The 19,939-nt window shown below is 43.4% G+C and overlaps 1 protein-coding gene across 7 annotated transcripts; it reads left to right on the forward strand.

Moving 5' to 3' along the window:
- SLC25A18 (solute carrier family 25 member 18) lies at positions 1 to 19,939 on the forward strand. Of its 7 annotated transcripts, none has more exons than XM_081129303.1 (11): positions 15 to 316; positions 7,872 to 7,892; positions 8,021 to 8,146; positions 9,382 to 9,504; positions 9,727 to 9,782; positions 10,792 to 10,882; positions 14,702 to 14,820; positions 17,082 to 17,247; positions 18,212 to 18,366; positions 18,994 to 19,069; positions 19,510 to 19,939. In XM_081129303.1, exons 2-11 carry the CDS (start codon positions 7,888 to 7,890, stop codon positions 19,649 to 19,651), a joined length of 1,059 nt encoding a protein of 352 aa, XP_080985429.1. In that variant the 5' UTR covers positions 15 to 316; positions 7,872 to 7,887; the 3' UTR covers positions 19,652 to 19,939. The 7 variants fall into 7 exon arrangements, with proteins under 7 accessions (XP_080985431.1, XP_080985429.1, XP_080985430.1 ...); XM_081129304.1 differs by having other exon boundaries at positions 17,085 to 17,247; XM_081129305.1 differs by lacking the exon at positions 7,872 to 7,892 and having other exon boundaries at positions 1 to 316; positions 8,055 to 8,146.

Raw genomic sequence — 19,939 nt, forward strand, 5'->3', positions numbered from 1 at the left:
TCTCTCTCTCTCTCTCTCTCTCTCACACACACACACACACACACACACACACAGCCTTGAGCAAATCTCAGCCTGAATTTTTGTCCCAATCATACCAGCAACCAAGTCAACAGCCATCTGGGAAGAGGGCTGGGCTGGACCTCTTTGGTGTTTCATTCAAACCCAACCTGTTTGAAGGTGAAAGCACTGCTGTGGGCATGAAGAGAGAAGGCCACGAACAAAACAAGGATTATAAAGCAACCCTTCACAGAGCTCAGCAGTGATCTGGCCCATGTCTTGGCATCCAGAAAAGTCAAAAGGTTGCTACTGAGAGCAGGTAAGATTTTGTGTTGTCGGACTGTATCAAGCTTAAAGTTGGTGGGAAAAGACCTTCTAGCAAATAAACAGTTGGGAAATAGGTCAGAGCAACCAGTGGGAAAGGGCCTCATCTCTCCTGTACTGCACTGAGTAGGAAGGTGGTAGGCAAGAGGAAGTGGCTCCCTAATTTGGGCATCTCAGCCAACACCTAAGTTAGGAAGCAGTTATTGCCTGGCACTGCTTGTGGAAGGGGATCATCCCTAGAGAGCTCTCCTTACCCTGCTTGGTAGAGGAAGGGAGAGGTGTTGATCGTCGACCTTGTGCCCTCATCACAACTTGAAGGATTGATGGCCGCTTAAGAGGTCTGTCTATCTCAGGGTAAGACTGATTCCAAGTTGGATTCAGTGCCACTCTCATGTTTGTTGATTCAAACATCTGTATTGAATGCCTCTGCACCGGGCTCCAGGATACAGCTCTGAGAGTGCTCTCAAGTGACATTTTGATCGGTATACAGTACAGTAGATAAATGGTAGTAATACAACATGGGAAGTGCTAAAGTGAGGTGTTAAATGGGGTCACAGGAAAGGGCTCCTAGACATTTGAGGGACTTGGTCGGGCTTTATGGGAGGAAGCTGAAGCCCAAAGAATAGGTAGAGATGGGGAGAGTCAAGGACACAGTATGTGCCAGGCTCAGACGCAAGAGACTGCCCTTTTCCCAGGAGTGAAAGTTCAGAGTGGCTGGGGCACGCGGGGGGGGGGGGGGGGCGGGGGGGGGAGGCGACGACAAGCGATGTGGGAGATGCAGCCAGTAGGAATGTAGGGGCCAGGTCAGGGTGAAGACTTGGGAAACTGTCCTAAGGTGGGGGAGGGTGGGGAGGGGAAGGGTTGCAAAGCACTTAAGGCAAGGAAGTGCTTAAATGGCAGGCTGAAAATGGGGCCCCCATGTGCCCTTTTGCTCACTTGGCCTTGCTATAGAGAATAAATTTGAGGGGAGCCAGGCTGAAGGCAGGGAGCACAGTTAGGCAGTCAGGTGCTACAGGCAGTGGATGATGCCCATGTGACCTAGCACTGGCTAGTGACCATGAGAGATTTAAGACAGTGTGTATCTACCCATGATAACGGACCTGCTTTTCTCCCAGTCCATTATGGACCAATAGTTTTGAAAAATAAAATACAGATTACTAGAAAAACAAAAAATAAAAGCCCATGTTTTTATTAATAGATTCTAAAGTATATTACTCAAGTTGCCATAAAATTTCCCAAACATTTACCTCAGTTTTCACGGGCCAGCGATGAACCATATGCCTTGAAAAGCGCTTACTTTTGGAGGAACAGGACGACTGATTAGTTGTGGGGGCAGAAAGAAGGGGTGGGTCAAGGGTGGTGCACAGATTTGGCTTGGATAACTGGATGGCTAGTGGTGCTGTTCTCAGAGCCAGGGAACCAGGAGGAGGAGCAGCAGGTCTGGAGGGGCGGAGGTGAGTAGGAAGAGGAAAGGGTTGGATATACTGTACCTGGCTGAGCCACTAAGGTGGGAGTGACCAGAAGGTGGTAAAGATGATGGTGTGGGGCTCAGCAGGCGGCCTGAACTGAACACACTTGGGAATCATGAGCAAGCAGACAATAACCAAACCCAGAAGAAGGCAGGCTTGCTCTGGATGGGCATGTGGATAGGAAGGAGCCAAGAACCTTGGACAGAATTATGTGGGCACCATTGACGAAGGGACATCGGTCACAGGAATCTGAGGAACCACTAGGGGGAGCCTGAGGAGTCAAGAGAGTCGAAGGAAGAGTGTTTTTATAGGGGAAGAATGAAAAGTGGTGTTATCTGAGGAACTCAGAACACCTGGCCTGCTCTGGTCTCTGTAGCTCACCACCTACAACCATTTCTCTAAATATGTTTATCTCTGAATAGCCTTGTTCAAAATATGGGCTTGGGAAACAATGTGTTAAGAATTACTTAACAGTTTTCTCTGCTTTCCAAATTTTCTAATTTTTTTCTATTACTCTAAATACTTTAAGAAATAGAACAAATGTTCATTAAGAAAAAAGAATTGACCATTGCCTAAGCATCTGTTAACTAGCTATCTCCTAAGGAAGCAGATAAGGTGGGTCACAGATTAGTTTTGGTATTAGGAGTGTGGGCCCCTGGAAACCTGCCCTCTGTGTGAGGAGACTGAGGGTGAGATGGCTGGACTGTCACCAAGTCCAGTCCCTTTTCTCCAGTCGGTGTGGCTTGGTTGGTTGAGCCCCTACCCATGCACCAAGAGGTCACCTGTTCAATTCGCGTTCAGGGCACGTGCCTGGCTTGTGTGCAGGGGTGTGCAGGACACAGCCCATTGATGTTTCTCTATCATTGATATTTCTCTTTCTCTCTCCCTCTCCCTTCCTCTCTCTAAAATCAATAAAAACATTAAAAAAACAAAAAACTCTGTCCCAGCTAACCTTTGTGCTCTGCACCCTCTCCACCACCCTAATCCTTCCCTCTCCACTTCACTGCTTTACCTCCTAACTGGCTTCTCATCCAAAATTTCCTTTTCTCAACCCATTCTTCCAGAATTATTGTCCTCATATCACATTCAACATGGCAGTTTTCCCCTTAAAAGCATTCAGTGTTTTCTTACTGCCTACAGGATCAAATTTGCCAAAAGTTACTTAGTGGGGGGTAGGGGGGACACATGCTGTATGAAACAATCCCTGGCCTACCCTACCTGTGCAGCTCTGCTGAGCCAGCAAGGTGGTGTACTGTGCCCTCAGCCCTTTCTTCACACAGGGCTCATATTTCTCTTCTACTTGTAAACTTTCCCTTATTCTTTAAGGCCACTGCTAGCTCCTTCTCCAAGCCAGCCCATAATGACCTCTCACATCTGTGAAACTTTATAGCACTCACTATGTAAGCAGTTCAATTACTATTAAATGGAATGAGAATTTTTAAAAATTTTTTGTTTATTACTAAGAACTCTTCAGTTACCAAGTTACAAAAACTAACTTGCACCCTGACGGGCATGGCTCAGCGGTTAAGCATCGACCTAAGATCCAGGAGATCAAGGTTCAATTCCCAGTCAGGGCACATGCCCGGGTTGCGGGCTCGATCCCCAGTGACTCTCATCATTGGGGTTTCTATCTCTCTCTCCCTCTGCTGTCCTCTCTCTGAAATCAAGAAAGATGTATAAAAAAAATTAAAATTAACAACAACAAACTTGCTTAAGACAATAAGTCAATTCATTAGGATAGTGGAATATCCCTCTGGTACCAAAGGTCAAGAATGAAGGGGGAACTGTCGTCAGGGTTTCAAACACCACCAGTACACTCTCTTGTCTCCTTACCTCTGTGGTTCTGCTTTGCTTATCTGTTTCTCAAACCATATGACAGTAAACATGACTGCTTTACTGGGTCCCAAGTTTTCTACAAAGAAAAAGCTCCTTGAAAGAGGCTATACAATCTCTGTTTTAAAATTCCTATGGAAAAAATGGAATAACCTAACAAGTTAGGTGCCTGTCCTCAGGGAGTCCTCATTACCAAGGGGATAGTGTCAGGTTTCAGGAATATGGCAGTTCCCAGTGCATCCAGGTGGGATGCTGAGAAGGAAAGAGGGAATTCCTGGAAATGGGATAATGAAGACATGTGTTGTCCTCTACATTCTACCCTTTCATGCCTGAGGACATGCAAACACATACTATTTCCCATACATCCAAATTTCTTCCTTCTAATATGGTTCAATTATCACCTGTAAAATTGTAAATACACTTGTCTTTCCAATGTGACATAACTCAATGTCATGAAAGAGACTGCATCCAGAAGCAATGACATGGAGCCTCTGGTATCTTGGTCAAGATTATTTTTTCTTGTCCCCTTTGATCCAAAAGAGGTTCAGATTTAGCTCCTCATAATTCTGCATCCCAGAGCATAAATCATTAGTTTTACTACCCCAGTACTCCCCAAATACTCTGCTTTTCATAAATTCCATTTAGAAAAGAAAGTAGGAGAAATATTAATCTATTGGCCAAGAATCTAAAGCATGGTGCACACCTTTTTTAAAAAGTGCTAAGAGTTGCCCTGGCCAGTGTGACCCAGTGCTTAGAGCATCAGCCCATGCACCAAGGGGTCGGTCACAGGTTCGATTCCCAGTCAAGGGCACGTACCTGGGTTGCATGTTCGATCCCTGGCCCTGATAGGGCACATGTGGGAGGCAACCAATCAATGTGTCTCACATTGATGTTTCTCTCTCTCTCTCTCTCCCCCTCTCTCTCCCTTCCTGCCACTCTAAAAAGCAATGGGAAAAAATATCCTATGTTGAGGATTGGAAAAAAAAAAAAGGCTAAGACTAAATAATTTAATGAGTGTTCTTTTGTTTACTAAATTTTTGGCAGTGAGCTCCTTGGTCAGGCAATATGGCTGCCTGAAGGCCTACTTGCTCTTGCTGGAAGAGTTTTCCTTGCCCTGGATCTTTCAGACCTATATTGAGAGATCAGTGTGGAGGAGTGCCCTGTGGGAGGGGGGCTTTGTCACTTTAGAAGTCTATTCCTGCCCGGCCGGGCGTGGCTCAGCGGTTGAGTGTTGACCTAGGATCCAGGCGATTGGGGTTCGATTCCCAGTCAGGGCACATGCCTGGGTTGCGGGCTGCAGCCAACCAATGACTCTCATCATTGATGTTTCTATATCTCTCTCTCCATCTCCTTTCCTCTCTCTGAAATCAATAAAGATATATTTAAATTTAAAAAAAAAGAAAAAAGAAGGAGTCTATTCCTATCAATGCTGGAACCAGTAGAATTTAAAGTCTGTGAAGGGAAGGACCTTGTTTTTGTTCTCAGCTATGTCCCTGTTGCCTAGAATGACTGGCACACAACAGGCACTCAAAAAATATTTGTACAATGACTTAACACTAAGGCCTGTGGATTGCTTCAGGGATTGAGCAATTACAGGCCTTGTTGCCAAGTTTGGGTTTTTTGTGGTTGGTATGACTCTTAAAATCTTGGCTGGCTGCCCTGGCCAGGTAGCTCAGTCGGTTGGAGCATGATCCCAATACACCAGGGTTGTGGGCTCAATCTCTGGTCAGGGCACATACAAGAAGCAACCAATGAATGCATAAATAAGTGGAACAACAAATTGATGTCTCTCTCCCTACTATCTATCATCTATCTCCCTCTCTCTCTAAAATCAATAATTTTTTTTTTAAATCTTGGCTGGCTGGCTGGCAGTTTCCTCTTTGTTGACTGTGCTTCCTTATTTACCAGTTCAAGAAATCTTGTCAAGTCATAATCTTTGAATACTAAATCTGCTAAAGGGAACTACCAGGCCTGGGACTAACTTAGCACAGTGTCGGAGTGGCGAGGCTGGTGCTCTGAGATGCACCCACTCCCCACCAGCCAGTGCTCATCTATCTAGTGACCTAGGGAGCGCCCTGGGGGGTTGGGGTATCCCTAATTTCTCTGTCTTAAATACCCTTATTCCAATAGCCAGCAAACCACAATTTATAAAACAGTAATTTAGTTGTAGAAATAGCAAGAAATATGGCTGCAAGATTCTCAATTATTTGAATCTCTGGCCTCGGTCAAAAAGGGTTTCTTACATGTCCTGTTGTTTCCTATCAATTTTTAAGGGGGCTACCTGGAATTACAGTGTGTCTATCGTAACAATTTATTAAATGTCTCAAAAAACAGCCAACACACTTTAATTTCCTGACATTTTGCCACCAAGTCCCCTAAAGCTCCAACTTTTGGAGGCAAATGGTTGGAGCCTCAAGAGATGACACATGATATTATACAAGACCTGCCAGCTTCCTAATGCAACATGGGGCTTCTTCAAGCCTATGCCCTACTTTGTCTCAGCCCATTATACCCTTTCGGGTCTGTAATTTTGAGGATAATTAACAGTCCTTTGGTTGGGAAACCAAATTCTAGCAAGTTAAGCAATAATGACCTAATTTATTGACAGGACTGAATCTAAGGACAAGAATGCAACTGGAATAAGCTGGAAGCAGGGATTTAAACAACATTGGGAATATCTCCATCTTTTGTTTCTCCTGCATATGTGCTTGCTTCCCTTTTCTGTTTCTTTCTTCAGCAGGTACAAGTTTTATATGTTCTAGTGCCAAACACCATGTTATAAGCCCATTCTTCAAGTTCTCACCCAAAACATTGGTGTCCCCTTAACTACTACTTTTCTTCTCACAGCTGGACCATCAACCTTCAATATATATTCATAATTAAACCACTTCTCACCAGCACCCCCTACCAAACCCCCAATAAGCAACCATCATCTCTTGCCTAGATTACTGTAATAATTTAATGGTCTTTCTGCTTTTAGCTTTGACCTTCTGCTGTCTATTCTCAATATAGCAGCCAAATGGTCCTGTCACGAGCTTGTCACTTCTATGCTGACAACTCTCCCATTGTTTCTCTTTTTATTCAGAATAAAAGCCAAAGCTCTTATGAGGCCTGGCCTGATCACACCGTCACCCCATTATCTCTATGACTGTCTCCACTCTTCCATGTTCACTCTTCACTGGCCACTGTTGTTCCTCCAGCTCACTAGACTCACTGCTCCTTGGCCTTTGCTCTGCCTTAAATGCTCTTCTCCCAGACCCCTGCATGGCTCACTCCCTCACTCCCTTTAGATTCTCAGGTCACCTCAGTGAATCCTTTCTTGGTCAATCCACCATCACTGACATTTCCTATCTTCCTTCCCTTCTGAATTTTTTTTCTCCAGAGTATTTATCACTGTCTGGTATCCTTAGTATTTATTTATTTCATTTATTGCCTGTCTCCTCTTTTAAAATTTAAGTCCCTCAAAACGACGATTTTAGTCTTTCGCTTACTGCTTTATACCCAGACCTGGAATAGTCAGTGCCTGGCACTCAAATGTTTTTCTGAATAGATCAATATACATCAGCAGAAAACTGATCTCTCTTTTCTTCCTCAAAACAAAATACCTGGAGATGGCAGAGAATTTCTGATAGCCTAGAGGAACAATGAGGGGCATGGAGAAGGAGGGAACGCTTATGCAGCTTGAAGAGAGCCTGGAGAAAAGAGACTCCTCAGAGCACAAGCCTCCACTGGAGCATCAGAACTCAGGAGTTCCCGTCTCTCTGGTTTGAATCAGAACCCCTCCTCAGAAGCTATAACAACTGTTGTAATTGTAGTTTCAACTTGCTGGCACTGTCCCTGGTGCTTTCCATGTGCATCAAGTACAAGTCCACAGTCTTAATGCAGTCCAGTCTTTCAACAGGATGATAGGAAGTTCAGAAAACACATTTTAAGAGCCAAATGCAACTTCAGAACATTTCAAGTATTTTATTGTAGTTATTGGACACTGCGAGAAGGATTCCAAATCCACAGCAACTCTCCTTAAAACACCTGTTTTGGATCCCATCAGCTTCCCTCACCGGTGCTCCCAGGCTCCTCTTCCAAATGCCCCCAGCACTCCTCTCCCCAGCCTTGGTTTGGGCCCATTAGTCTTCTCTCTCATCCTCTTTCTTCTGATCTCAATCCCCAAAGTCCAAAAGGTATAGGAAGAGAAGGTCACAGATCAAGTTGGCAGCGTTAATACATGAGTAATGTTCTGTCCTATCACAGATGTGGTTCTCAAACCATGAGGTGAGTGCTGGTCTGATCGCTTTATAGAGGAGACACCTCAGCCCCAGGAGCTTGTGACTTGCTGGAAAGGTGGCTCTGGACACTCTCCACAGACACCCTGTTCTTTCCACTCTGCTACTGTGGGCTAGGTCAAGGATACAGACACCACTTCTTCCTTTTCAGCCAGCCATCTGCCCTGAGGAGTCAACAAGCAGCCTGTTTCCCAGGACCCACCGGAGTCCTCAGTCCTCAAGAATGTCCAAGCAGGATTTGAGGTAACTGGCTGAGATAACCCTCATCTCTGGGCCGAGGCTAGGGGGAGAGCTGCTGTGGTGATAGCACATCACTCAGCTTCTCGTCCAGATTCCTGAAGTATAAGCAAGAGAGCCCTATTTTCCTACATACAAAAAAAAATTATTTATTTATACATATGTATATTTAAATATAATTTGTAATTGTTTGGATTACATCTCCTTAGACTGCAAAATTTAAGTCTGTTTATCTGCTCTTACCTCTTCCAGGTAATCTACCTCCAAATACTTTGCTCACATCTGCCTCTGGCCAGAAAAATAAGAAAATGTTACTAGGCTCCAAGGAGTCTAAAAAAGCTTTATTTTCTATTTTCAGACTTTAAAATTTTTTCAAGGATGGGGGGACCCACATTATGTAAAGCGAGACTTTACTTTTGGCTAGAATCAGATAATCTCAATAATTTAACCCTGATTATCTTATGCTGACCAGGAGCTCTCACTGTCAGAAAAGTGTATCCTCTTATTATTAGTAATAGCTGTCACTTACCAAATGCATTAACCAGTTTCACAGAGGGGAGAACAACGGATTAGAGAGATGAGATAACTTGCTTAACTAACTAGAATAGCCAGGATTCAAAATCAGTTCTGATTGACCTTACGTCTGAAATAAAATTTCAGTGTGTTTGAAAATGTGGTCACACGTGGCCCTAAGGATGGGGGCAAGCGAGAAAACAGGCCTTTGGTGGAAACTCTGAAGGGGGTACTCTGAGACCCAGCTAAGAACCTCCTGCACCCTACTAGGGCCCCAGGGGGCAGATTTGGCACTCTGACATCCTTCCCAGAAGCCCTTGCAGTGTCCTAGCTTTATGAACATCCCCCTAGGGGTTAGGGCAAGATGCTTCAGCCCTGGTGAGGGTAGTGCCCCTGAAGGAAGTGGCCAAGCCCTCCTGATCTTGGCCCCTAACCTGTCTCTAGAACTGGACCAGGTGAGGGAGGCATAACAGGTCAGCCAGAGGGGCTGTTGGGATAGGAGCAGGAGGATGAGGAGAGGGGTCTCTGGATAGGATAGCTGTGGGGCTGAAGTCAATGGAGCTGCCATTCCTACCCATGCTCTGCTCTGTTCCTGCTCTCCTACCCACCTCCCTCCATTTCCCGTCCAGTCCTGGCTCAGTGCAGCTCTCTGCAGCCAGACTCCTTCCCTGCTCCTATGTGTGTGCCTGCCTCCCTCACTCTGTGCCTCCCTCCTTCCCATGGCCTAGTGTCACAGCAAAACTCATCAATGGAGGCGTGGCAGGGCTCGTGGGGGTGACCTGTGTGTTCCCCATCGACTTAGCCAAGACTAGACTTCAGAACCAGCATGGAAAAGACATCTACAAAGGAATGTAGGTATTGGTGGGGAAGTGGTGTAAGGAGAAGGGCTCCCAGAGGGGGGATGTGGGGCCTCACTCCTCCATAGTCTCTTTAGGGAGTACGTATGCTTAGGGGGTGGGGGGAGGTGGTCAACAGGGCTGAGCCCAGCAGTATTAGAGCACTGAGTGAAGGGAGGGGATTGTGGAGCAGCCTCATGTTCACCACTAATTTCCTTTTCTGGCCTCTGCTTCTAGGATAGATTGCCTGGTGAAGACGACAAGGATGGATGGCTTTCTGGGCATGTACCGAGGTGGGCTCGCTAGGCATCCTGGGGGAGGCCTGGCTTGGGTCAAGTGAGGACAGAGGGTGTGGCATGGGGGTGTCAGATTTTGTGGGTTTATAGGACATTGGGAAGTGGCATTTTTTTCTGCCCAGGGAACTCCTAGGATGGGCCTGGGCTACCAGGTGGTTTTGGTCCACATTGACTTTCACAAGCCCTCTTGTGCTTGGTAGACACAGAGGTAGTTGTGGTGAGGTTTGGAGGACACCAGTGAATACAGTAAGGAGCCAAGGAGCCCTAGGTTCCATCCTGGCACAAAACTGCCTCACTGTGTGATGTTAGAGGCAAGTGAGCTCCCAAACTCCCCTTCTCCCTCCCCTCCTCTCTCAGGCTGTCAGGACATCCAACGCCCACTAGCAGAAAAGGTAGAGTCTCACAGGGACAGGTAATGGAAAGGGGTTTGAGCTCCTGGAAGGGAATGACTGGGTGGCTCTTTCCTGACACAGTGGTGCTGTCCCTGTCTCCATCCAAGGTGGCACAACCATGATTATGCCTTGGAAAATGGATACAAAGCTAAGGTTTAGAAGGAGCTGATATGCTAGTACCCCTTAGGAATAAAGTAAAAAAGCCTCTATGACCCACAGAGCTGCCAGTGGTCCTGGCTAACACAGCACAGAGAAATTGAAACCAATCCCTGTACCCCAGGACCTTTATATTGGGGCTTAATTTGGGGAACTGCTCATTTATCATTAGAGATGGGCAGCATTAGCAAGGACAGATTTCCCAATAACCACATCAATGATCTATAAAGGAAATACACTCATTGAAAAAGGAAAATGTGGTGGGAGGAGCATGGAAGTAGGGAGAGGGAAGAAAATCTATTTCAAGAAAATAAGCAGACGAACCCTCTTTGACCCCAGAGACCCTGTTTAGTCCCAGAAACAACTTCTAAGAGTAGGTTATCTATGTGAGTGGCATGTTCTGGGCATTGGAACATCTGAGATGGCCTTACCTCTTCGCCTTCGTTGTTTACTTCCAGGAGCTGCAGTGAACCTCACCTTGGTCACTCCAGAGAAGGCCATCAAGCTAGCAGCCAATGACTTTTTCAGGCAGTTGCTCATGGAAGATGGGTATGGCCAGGTGCCGGCTAGGGATGGAAATCCTTCACAGCATGTCTATTTCTTTTGGATTACAACTCTGCCTAGGTTTACTTGTGTGCATGTATATAAATATGTACACATACATGGCTGAGGGTTAGTGTGTTTTAGCAGATGGAAAGTAAAGGGAGAAAATGAGCTGGTGTAATTTGGAAGTTCTAGATAGATGATAGGTAGATAGATGATGATAGGTGATGATGATAGATGGATGATAGATACATAGATAGATAGATAGATTAGATAGATAGATAGATAGATAGATAGATAGATAGATAGATGATAGATAGATAGATAGATAGATAGATGATAGATAGAGATAGATAGATAGATGATAGATGATAGATGATAGATAGATGATGATGATAGATAGATAGATAGATAGATAGATAGATAGATAGATAGATAGATAGATGATGATAGATAGATAGATAGATAGATAGATAGATAGATGATGATAGATATAGATAGATAGATAGATAGATAGATAGATAGATAGATAGATAGATGATGATAGATATAGATAGATAGATAGATGATAGATAGATAGATAGATAGATAGATAGATAGATGATGATAGATATAGATAGATGATAGATAGATAGATAGATAGATAGATAGATAGATAGATAGATGATGATAGATATAGATAGATAGATAGATAGATAGATAGATAGATAGATAGATAGATAGATAGATATAGATAGATGATAGATAGATAGATGATAGATAGATAGAGATAGATAGATGATAGATAGATAGATAGATAGATAGATAGATAGATAGATATAGATAGATGATAGAGATAGATAGATAGATGATAGATGATAGATAGATAGATAGATGATAGATAGATAGAGATAGATAGATGATGATAGATAGATAGATGATAGATAGATAGATAGATAGATAGATAGATAGATAGATAGATAGATGATAGATAGATAGATAGATAGAGATAGATAGATGATAGATAGATGATAGATAGAGATAGATAGATGATAGATAGATAGATGATAGATAGATAGATAGATAGATAGATAGATAGATAGATAGATAGATAGATGATAGATGATAGATAGATAGATGATAGATAGATAGATGATAGATAGATAGATAGATAGATAGATAGATGATAGATAGAGATAGATAGATAGATAGATGATAGATGATAGATAGATAGATGATAGATAGAGATAGATAGATAGATAGATAGATAGATAGATAGATAGATAGATAGATAGATAGATAGATGATAGATAGAGATAGATAGATGATAGATAGATATAGATAGATAGATAGATAGATAGATGATAGATAGATAGATGATAGATAGATAGATAGATAGATAGATGATAGATAGATAGATAGATAGATAGATAGATAGATGATAGATAGATAGATAGATAGATAGATAGATAGATAGATAGATAGATAGATAGATGATAGACACAGAGAGGCCATAGAGAATATATATATACATCAACTAGCTGATGAGTATTTTGTTTTGAGATATAATTGGCATACAACACTGTATAAGTTTAAAGTGTACAGCATAATGACTTGACACACATATATTATGAAATGATTAACTGCAATGTTAACATCTATCTCCTCATAGAATTACAAAAATTATTATTTTTTCCTTGTGATGAGAACTTTTAGGAGCTACTCTCTTAGTAACTTTCAAATTTACCATACAGGAGTGTTAACTGTAGTCATCACGGTGTACATTGCATCCCCAGTACTTATTACAATGGGAAGTTTGTGCCTTTTCACCACCTTCACCCAGTTCCTTTCTCCCAACCCCCGTAACCAAAAATTTGTTCTCTTTTGCTATGAATTTGTTTCCAAGTCTTGGCTATTGTAAATAATGCTGCAATGAACATGGGGGAACAGATGTCCTTTTAACATAGTGATTTTTTTTCCTTTGGATATATACCCAGAAGTGAGATTGCTGGATCATATGGTAATCTACTTTTAACTTTTTTATGAAACTCCATACTGTTCTCCATAGTGGCTGCACTAGGCATCCCACCAACCGTGCACAAGGGTTTCCTTTCTCTACGTCCTCACCAGCATTTATCATCTCTTGTCTTTTTTATGACATTCTAACAGGTGTGAGGTGATACTATGGCTTTGATTTACATTCCTCTGATGATAGTGATAGTGAGCATCTTTTCATGTACCTGCCGGCCACTTGAATATCTTCTTTGGAAAAATGTTTAGCCAGGTCCTTTGCTCATTTTTAAATTGGATTATTTGTTTTATTGCTATTGCGCTGTATAAGTTCTTCATCTATTTTGAATATTAACCCCTTATTAGATATATGATTAGCAAACATTTTCTGTAATTCCATAGGCTGACTTTTCATTTTGTTGCTGTTTCCTTTGTTGTGCAGCTTTTTAGTTTGATGTAGTCCCGTTTATTTATTTTTGCTTTTGCTGCTTGTGCTTTAGGTTGACATAGGTCAAGGAGCTTTTCCCTTGTTTCCTTCCAGTTTTATGATTATAGGTCTTACATTAAGTCTTTAATCCATTTCAAATTAAATTTTGAGTTTTGTAAGATAGGGTTCTCATTTCATTTTTAACAGGTGAATATCCAGTTTTCTCAGCAACATTTATTGAAGAGACTGTCTTTTCTCCATTGAGTGTTCTTGGCTCCCTTGTCAGATATTAGTTGAGTGTATATCCAGGGGTCTATTTCTGGGCTCTCGATTCTCTTCCATTAATTATGAGAGGTGTTTTTTAATGTGGATGAATTAAAAAAATTTGATTTTTAGAGAGAGGGAAGGGAGAAAGAGAAAACAACATTGATTTGGTGTTCCACTTACTTATGCATTCATTAGTTGATTTTATTATTTTATTTTAAATATATCTTTATTGATTTCAGAGAGAGGAAAGGAGAGAGATAGAAACATCAGTGATGAGTCATTGATTGGCCACCTCCTGCACGCCCCCCGACTGGGGCTTGATCCCGCAGCCCAGGCATATGCCCTGACCAGGAATCGAACCCTGATCACCTGGATCCTAGGTCGACGTTCAACCACTGAGCCATGCCCAGCCGGGCCATTAGTTGATTCTTGTATGTGCCCTGACCAGGGTTCAAACTCACAACCTGGTGTATGGGGAAGACACTCTAACCAACTGAGCTACCTGGCCAGGGCTATGCTGATGAGTTTATTTTTATTTTTAATCCTCACCTGAGGATATTTTTTCCATTGCCTTTTAGAGAGAGTGGGTGGGGGGAGAGAGAGAGGGAGAAACATAGATGTGAGAGAGACACATTTATTGGCTGCCTGTTGCATGTGCCCTGACTGGGGCCAGGGATCAAGCCTGCAACTGAGGTATGTGCCCTTGACCGGAACTGAACCCAAGACCCTTCAGTCCATGGGCCGACATGCTAACCACTGAGCCAAACCAGCTATGCTGATAAATTTTTAAAGTCAACCACAAACACTTTCTAGTTCTCTTTGTGTCTCCCATCGCCTTAGTAATACTGCATAAGGGATCGGGAACAACCAAGTTCCTGCAATGAGTATTTTCGCTGTATTAGTTTCAACTTCTATGCAGGTGCTACCTCCCTGGCAGCCTGTTTTAAATTTAGTGTCATATCTTTAAGGAGGCTGAGCCTGAGGGCCAGGTAATTATTTACTCAGCTGGGCGAGTGGCAGTCAATGGGAACAAGGCTAAATACCGTACATGGAAAATCACAACCACCAAGGGAGAGTAGATGGCTATGGTGGGGCAGGAGGGCTGGCCTGTGACTGAAGGATGCAAACTCCTGGTTCCATAGGATGCGGCGGAATCTGAAGATGGAGATGTTAGCTGGATGTGGAGCTGGAATGTGCCAGGTGGTAGTTACCTGTCCCATGGAAATGCTCAAGATTCAGCTGCAGGATGCTGGGCGCTTGGGTGAGGCCTATCCCAACTTCACATGGAATCAATAAAGGGCTATGATCAGAACAGATTTTTACACATCTGCATTCATTTGCTAGTCTGTGTGACCCAATCAGCTCTCTAGGTCAGTACATTTTTTTATTTTATGGTTACCATTCTAGATTTCAACACTTCCAGCTCTAGAACAAAGAGCAGAAATGAGAATCTTGATTCAGAAGGACAGAGATCTCACCCTATACCCCTATCATATTGCCTTGATATTAGGCTTGATTTCCTTAAGATCTTAAATGTCAATGGCCTGCTCATGAACACTTCAGTCAATAGCTTTATTATGCTATATTATATTATGATATAGAAGCTAGCCTTTAGTGGGAAGGCATAAAAAGGGAGAAGGGAACCATTTCTATTCTTTTGGTTTTCTCTAGAAGAGAAGTTTGGGCCTTTGCTAAATCCTGGTCCTCTCAGAAGTATAGAGTGGAATAGGTACCAAAGCATATATTAAGAGCAAAGGTTGGCTGTCTAATGGAAGGAGGCTAACCCTGGTCGGGTGGGACAGAGGGCTTTTCCTCAGGTCTAAACCACAATGTCTGAATTTAATAAGCTAACATGTCATGTGCCCAACAGAGCATCTGGCAAGGTCTTCAATAAATGTGGGTGCCCTTCCCTTTCTCAAACCAACTGTGCACATGTGCTGTGCTTAGGTGGATCAGACCAGCCTGAAGCAAATAAAACTGCAGGAAGACTACAGCTCAGGCTCTGGAAAGCCCTTACTGTGTTTTGCTCTGCAGAGTAAAAATCTTTTTAACATTTTGTTCTTCAACTTGGATAAGAAGTTTTAGTATTCCTAAAACATTTTAAAAGAAGAGAAAGCTAGGATATGGGTAAATTATGTGCATCTAAAGAAGACCTGGGGAAAACAGTGTGCATCAATTAGAACTGTTTGAGGCTTACTAGCATAAGAAAATATGTGGTCATTAGCTTCTTAGTATGAAATGCTACCCTGCTGGATATCAAACAAAACTGGGATATTAAATTGCTTCCTTTCAGCAACAACTTATAATCTATACAAAGCTTCTTAAACACTAAGAATTAAGAAAATCAATATTCACAATTTCAGTGCATTGAATCCTTTCATCATTAATGGGACTCAACCACATTTGAAATGCTTGTATTTAATATGCTCAGGAAAAAATTCCATTCTATTTATTAGATGCTTAACTTCTGTTATGAGTTCTGAATTACTCAACTAAAATGGGCTGACATCTCAAGAATCAAAATCTATAGAATGATGAAGGGAATAAAGGGCATGCTCACCTAATCTTAGAATACTAGAAGGAGGAGGCTCTGCTAAAGTCTGAAGGAGACAGGTTTTTTCCTGTTTTGTGTTTTTTTAAAATATGTTTTCATTGATTTTTGAGAGAGAGAAACATCAGTGTGAGAGAGAAACATCTATCAGTTGCCTCTACAATGCGCAACCTGGGTATGTTCCCTGATTAGGAATCGAACCTGTGATCCAACCTTTTGGTAAACTGGATGATGCTCTAACACTGGCCAGGGCTGTCAGCCAGGGCTGAAGGAGATAGGTTTTTATTGTTTTTTTCCAATCCTCACCCAAGGAGTGAGGATATTTTCCCCCATTGAGTTTTGGAGAGTGGAAGGGAGGAGGGAAGAGATAGACAGACTTCACATTGATTGGTTGCCCCGACCTGGGGTGGGGATCAAACCTGCAACCCAGGTAGGTGACCTTGACGGGCAATTGAACCTGAGACCCTCCAGTGCACAGGCCAATGCTCTAACCACTGAGCCACACTGGCCAGGGCTGAAGGACAGTTTTTTAAACAAACAAGAATTTGCCGCTGTACACATCAGACAGGAGATACGGGATTCTTCCGTCCCAAAGTGCCAATAGGATGAAACTATGTAAATAGGTTCAGAGGTGGTTTAGAAATGGAAGACTAAAAACACAGGAGGATGAGGAACTGGGGGATGGGGCGTACTACCACGGCTTCCTATAGAGCTAGGCAGGGAATGGCTGTGCTCTGGGGAAGCATCCTGTGCATCAGGGACAACTCATTAGATAACATAGATCATATAAAGTTTCTTTGGAGCCAAAAATTGATGTTCTAAAATTAGAACAATACTCAAAATTCTAGTAGGAGTGTTCACCTTTTCTGAGTTGTCTGAGAGATAGGAATTGGGAGTCACACTCTTGGGAGTGTTTTGCAGCGCATGCTGGGACCTGGGTTGTGATGGGAAGTCTCTCCTTTCCCTTTCAGCAGTCCACCATCAGGGTTCGGCCTCAGCACATTGCTCCTCCAGGTCCTATACTATTGGTTCGACTTCCACCCACAAGCGTCCATCTGCCACCCTCATTGCCCGGGAGCTGCTTCGCACCCAGGGCCTGGCTGGTCTCTATAAGGGCCTGGGTGCCACTCTCCTCAGGTAAGGCTTTCTTCCCTAACTTTGGTCACAGAGGGCCCAAGTGAATGGGGAAAGGGAACAGAGGGCCAGAGGGATTGCTACCCCAACCTGCCTGTGTTCTTCCTAGAATTTTCAAACTATCTCTATGCTTCGTATTTTGTCCAGAATGGCTTACCTGGAAGACTACTTTTAGGCCCCTTTTCCAGTGACCAGACCCACATGAATATTGGGTGTTCTGTGCACCAAAGGCACCTAGAATGTACTGTATACAAAGGACTGTGGATCTTCTATAAGTAAATGAGTATATATACCCCCTTCATTTTACTTTGCTACTTGGCCAAAATCCTTAAAGTTGATCAGAAGTGTCCTAGGCCAGGGGTTAATTTTCTTTCTTTCTAAAGAGGGAGTTAATTTTTAAAAAAATTTTTATTTACTGATTTTAGGGAGAAACATTGATTTGTGGTTCCACTTATTTATGCATCTGTTGGTTGCTTATACGTGCCCTGACAGGTCTGAACCTGCAGCCTTGGTGTATTGGGATAACGCTCTAACCAACTGAGCTACCCAGCCAGGGCAGGGGTTAATTTTCTATTCCCTGGGCAACAAATGAACTTCACCTTCCTGCCCATTCCATCCCCTCAACGCTTAGCTTATAGCTCTTCACCAGCCACTTGCTCAACTTATTAAGTCTTCCTTTAGCCTGCCTACCCACTTTTATATAACATGTCCCAGTCTTTGAACTTGCACCTGGCTCAGTAAGAAGCTGTAGGTGCTGGGAGGGCAGAGGAATGAGCTGGAATGGTGGGGGAAGGCAAATCAAGCTGATCGCTTATGCTATCACCCCACATTATCACGGGTACCAGGGCAGGAATATGGAATTGTGGGCTTGTCTCTGACCCACCTATAGCTCATAGTTCACTGTACAACCTTGGGTAGAAGGTCCAGAGGGGCATGAAACTCAGTGTTTCTTCTTCCTCTCCTGCAGAGATATTCCCTTCTCCATCATCTACTTCCCTCTGTTTGCCAACCTCAACAACCTTGGGTTCAACAAGCTTACTGGGAAGGCTTCCTTTGCTCACTCCTTTATGTCAGGCTGTGTTGCAGGTTCCACAGCGGCTATCATAGTAACACCTCTGGATGGTAAGTGCATCGGAGATGTAAGGGTTCCCAGTGTTGACCTGCTTTACAAATTAGTCACCTGTATAGTCACTTACAGGATAGTTATTTTGCACTTTTAGGATAGATGAAACAGCCCCAACCTAAAAACTCTCGGGTCATAACCCATGGCCACTGTCAGGTCCTCCCAGAGAAAGTGGGGTCAAGGAGACCTTCACTCTATTTCTTATCACTGACAAATCCCCTTACTTTCTAGGTGCTGATTACACTAGCGTTTTGTCCCCCAGTAGAGTTGTGAGCATTAGCCATAAATGTTGCTGATACTTTAAAGTTGAAGGCTAATGGCAGGAGCTACACAGTATGAGACAGTGCTTCCCATACCTTTAGCCAGGGAAGCATGCTCCTCTAACACAGGTGGACCTTTCCATAGCACGAGTGAACTAAAGGACTGTGTAGTTTCTAATTCCTTCGTTTTATAAATGAGGCCCAAAGAGGGGAAGCTCTTCAATCACAGACCCCACAATGGCAGAGGTGGCCTCAGGACTCAGTTTTATGTATGCTGGCTATAAAAAGAAGCTCACTGACCACTTAATGTTAAGGAGAGCATACCAAAAGCAAAATGTTCCCTACTTACTTTAACTTTTGCTTTAGTTTTGAAAACTCGAATCCAAACCCTCAAGAAAGGCCTGGGTGAGGACAGCTACAGTGGGATCACTGACTGTGCCAGGTGAGAGCCCCGTACCCCTTTACAGATGTGGCTGGGACAGTTCCCTCTGTGTTGGTATCCACCTGGACCCAATCTAGAGAACAATTTTATCACTGAACTACACTGAGCTCTGTATTTCTTCGAATCTGTTCCTTTTCCTTAACTCTCAACAAAAGCAGGATATACTGGGAGCTTTCTTCTTTGCATCCCTTCGGCATCTTTCTCCCTAAGTCTAGCACACTGACCCAATTTTCCATTGTCTGGACCCAATGCTTAGTAACCAAACTGCATACACATAATGGGGGAGGCATGGCTGCCACATTCCTGGGATCATTATTGCTGTGGGAAGTGACACATGCTCTCAAAGAAAAGATGTACAAACATTGGAGGAGAGGATGTCACTGAGAACTGCTTGGTGTGCTTCTGCCCTATCAGCTCACAGGGCTCTTCTTTCTCCCCAGGAAACTCTGGATTCAGGAGGGACCATCTGCCTTCATGAAAGGAGCAGGCTGCCGGGCCCTTGTCATAGCCCCTCTCTTTGGGATTGCCCAAGGTGTCTACTTCATTGGTATTGGAGAGCGTATTATAAAGTGTTTTGAGTAGATACAATGCTCAGGTCCCTTCGCTGGCTGCCACCTCTCTAGCCTACCCTATCTAGACTAGAGGGGGAGGCAGGCTGGCCCCTCATGGTATTTTGTCCTCTAACTTGTAGCACTACCTCAGTCTCAGAAGAAACAACCCTATTCTAATAAGCAAGCTGGCTACAGCCCTACCCTCCCTTCAGAAGCCCTTAATCATCTATCTTTCAACAAAAAAAAATAGTGCATGCTTTGGCTATGTTAACTGTAGGAACTTAACAGACAGTAAAGATAGAAGGGTTGTTTCTACACT

Source organism: Miniopterus schreibersii, assembly GCF_964146895.1.
Source record: "Miniopterus schreibersii genome assembly, chromosome: 2".
NCBI classification, from domain to species: Eukaryota; Metazoa; Chordata; class Mammalia; order Chiroptera; family Miniopteridae; genus Miniopterus; species Miniopterus schreibersii.